Source organism: Coptis chinensis, chromosome 3, assembly GCF_015680905.1.
Source record: "Coptis chinensis isolate HL-2020 chromosome 3, ASM1568090v1, whole genome shotgun sequence".
In the NCBI taxonomy this organism is placed as follows: Eukaryota; Viridiplantae; Streptophyta; class Magnoliopsida; order Ranunculales; family Ranunculaceae; genus Coptis; species Coptis chinensis.
In genome coordinates this window covers 53,954,870-53,957,821 of record NC_141458.1, presented here as the reverse complement: position 1 = coordinate 53,957,821, position 2,952 = coordinate 53,954,870, and the positions used below count along the sequence as shown (strand labels likewise).

Sequence of the window (2,952 nt, the reverse complement as noted above, 5' to 3'; positions counted from 1 at the left end):
GTGCTTCCTGCACTTGATACATAAATACCCAGTCTATTAAAATGTATTGACTAATAGGAAATAAATAGTTACATATATAAACGACTAGTGAAATTGGGTTTCGGCAAAGTTTGGCATGAATGGGAAAATGGACTGAATGCCACTTGCTGGGATTATATGATATGATAGGACAGTTTTCTCCATGAAACTGTACCATATGATCTTGTCGTACCAACTGAACACTCCAATGTCTGATGGCAATAGGTCAACAAAATTTGCATGCATAAACCCTATAAACCTCCTGGGTTCACTCCACTGGCTATTCTCGTACTGCTGCAAAACCCACAGTTCTAATATTTGAGTAAAGGTGTTACCATCGGCCCACAAGGAAAACATAATAGCTATGGACCCATCATAGGGAAACAACTTGAAAGATTCAAATGGACGTTGAGTCTCCGATAGCCTAATCCTTGTCCACTACTCCCGACAAACTTTAAAAACCAATATTCCGGCATGCCAAAGAGACCAATGCAGAATTCCATTTGCAACAACTCCGACATTCCTGCTAATGTGTTCATTTGTTAACTCCAGGTCGTCCAACCTTTTCCATTTGTCAACTTGGGAATCAAACAATTCAACATGACGATAGACACATGTCCTCGCTTTGTTGTCTCGGGAAGGCCTGACAGTGTTGTACCTCGGTATTGAAATCCGAACAATATTGAATCGCAAAGGTTCCACAGAATTCACCACCATGCCCACACTTTCGGTGAAGAATATGTTCCTGGGATTATTTAGGTGATGAACGTTTCTAGTCGTTGGTTTGCATACGTAAAATTGCTGGTATCTTTCATAAGGTGTGTTCAAGAGAACAATACCTTCCATTGACGAGGCAATAACTGATGTACCATATGGTTTGGAGTCCAAACTTGGAAATGGAATTGATTGGTTGTTTGCAATGCTGGAAGCAAAAGTTATTGTCGTTTCCCTTTTGTTTTCCATATTTATGATGTAACCAAGAAAATATCCCGTCATCAATGCATGCTCCTTGGTGAAGGAACTTGAACTTGTAAAGTCTACCCATTTTTGGCATACGAACTTGGCTTTATTGAGAAATGGAAGTGGAGCACGTTTGACAATCTCTTCACAAATTTTTGCTGGCATGTCCTCGTTGGTGTTATTGGTTTGGTTGTTGTTGTTGTTGTTGTTGTTCTTTCCATGTGAAGTGGATCCCTCCATTGTTGTTCTTTCGAGTGGGTTTAATTTCAAGTGTTGAGTTTTCTGGTTTGATATTCGAACCTTTAATATTCTCTCAATGCTTAGAAGTTTTCTACATTTAATATTTAACTCAACCGTTTTTTACCAGAGTATGGCATACATAACGTCTTATAGTAAACTTATGGTGTCCTATTGATTCCCGTGGCATTATCAGTAAGCTCTCATTTGATATTTGAATCTAACCACCTACTTAACACTAAAACTGATGCTTCTCAATTATGCCTAGATTATGGAACACAAAATGTCTTATAGAAGTGATATCTTGTCATAAAAGTAAGGTGTCGTGTTAAGGGTGCTAAAATTTCAAATTTGAACCTGACCGCCTAATTAACTCTAAAACCGATGCTTCTCGCTACGGACTAGAGTATGGCATAAATAATGGCCTATCGGGCAGCTATGGTGTCATATCAGGCACATGTCACGTTGAGGGTTTTCTATTTTTGAATTGGAAACTAACCGCCTAATTAACACAACAACCGATCCTTATCTTGACTATCTAGAGTATGGCGTACATAATGGCCTATCGGGTAGCTATGTTGTCATCAGAGGAACGAGTCGTGTTCAAGAAGCTCTAATTTGATATTTGAATCTAACAACCTAATTAACACAAAAACCGATGCTTCTTTTTAAAGCCTAGAGGATGGTATACTCAATGTTTTATAGGGACGTTATGTTGTTATATTTGGGATGTGTCCAATTCGGGGTGCTCTAATTTAAAATTTGAATCTAACCGCCTAATTAATACAAGAACCTTTGCATCTCTCTACCTACTAGAGAATGGTACACATAATGGCTTATATGGACATTATGTTGGCCTATGTGGAACGTATCTTGTTCATGTTGCTCTAATTGTTAATTTGAATCTTACCACCTTGTTAACACAAAAACCTTTACTTCTCCATTTGACTAAAACATGGTATACATAATGTCGTGTACGGTACGTATGTTGTCATATATGAAACATTGCTTGTTCATGCATGGTGCTCTACTACAACATCTAATTTTTGTTCCCACAATAAAAATATAGATATATATCAACGGTCCCTTATATCAATTACAAGTTATACTGAGTTGGGACAAATTGAGTTTTGATAAAGTTTGATATGAATGGTAGAATGGAGTGAACACCAATTGTTAGGATTTTAGATTCTAATATCACCTCCTTCTCCTTGAAACTGTACCATATGATCATGTTGTTCTAACTGAAAACTCCAACATCTGTTGTTAGTAGGTCGACCAATTTTGGATGACTGAAGCAATCATACAATTTGTCTAGCAAAAACGTCCTCGGTTGACTCCACAACCTGTTCTGGTATTGAGGTAAAACCCTCAGTTCTAATCGTTCAGTAGTAATGTTTTCCTCACCCCAGAAGGAGAACATCATAGCAATAGTGCCATTGAAGCAAAACAGTTTGTACCACTTGGTCGGGGATTCGGTCTGCAATAGCATAATCTTTGTTCATTGTTGGCAGCCATTGTTAAATATCAAAATGCCTTAATCATAAAGAAACCAGTGGAGACATCCCTTTGCATCCACTACGGGTTGGTTGTTTATGTGTGTTAGAATAGTTGTATGCAAACAACAACTAGAGTAGAACAGAAGGAACAATAGACAAACAGTGAACAACCAAGGCGTCGATAAGACTGTCCTTAAGGAAAGATTTTGCCCCTTCCACTGGTGCAGAAAGGCTACAA

The 2,952-nt window shown here is 38.1% G+C and overlaps 1 protein-coding gene across 1 annotated transcript; it reads right to left on the bottom strand.

Moving 5' to 3' along the window:
* Positions 1–456: 456 nt before the first annotated feature.
* On the bottom strand, positions 457–1,218 carry LOC147510021 (F-box protein At5g41720-like). Its single transcript, XM_086597985.1, has one exon. The coding sequence runs from the start codon at positions 1,216–1,218 to the stop codon at positions 457–459; it is 762 nt and encodes a 253-aa protein (XP_086454111.1).
* Positions 1,219–2,952: the final 1,734 nt, after the last annotated feature.

Excerpts from the sequence above, each read along its gene's own strand:
- LOC147510021 (XM_086597985.1), bottom strand. The coding sequence starts at position 1,218 with ATGGAGGGATCCACTTCACATGGAAAGAACAACAACAACAACAACAAC.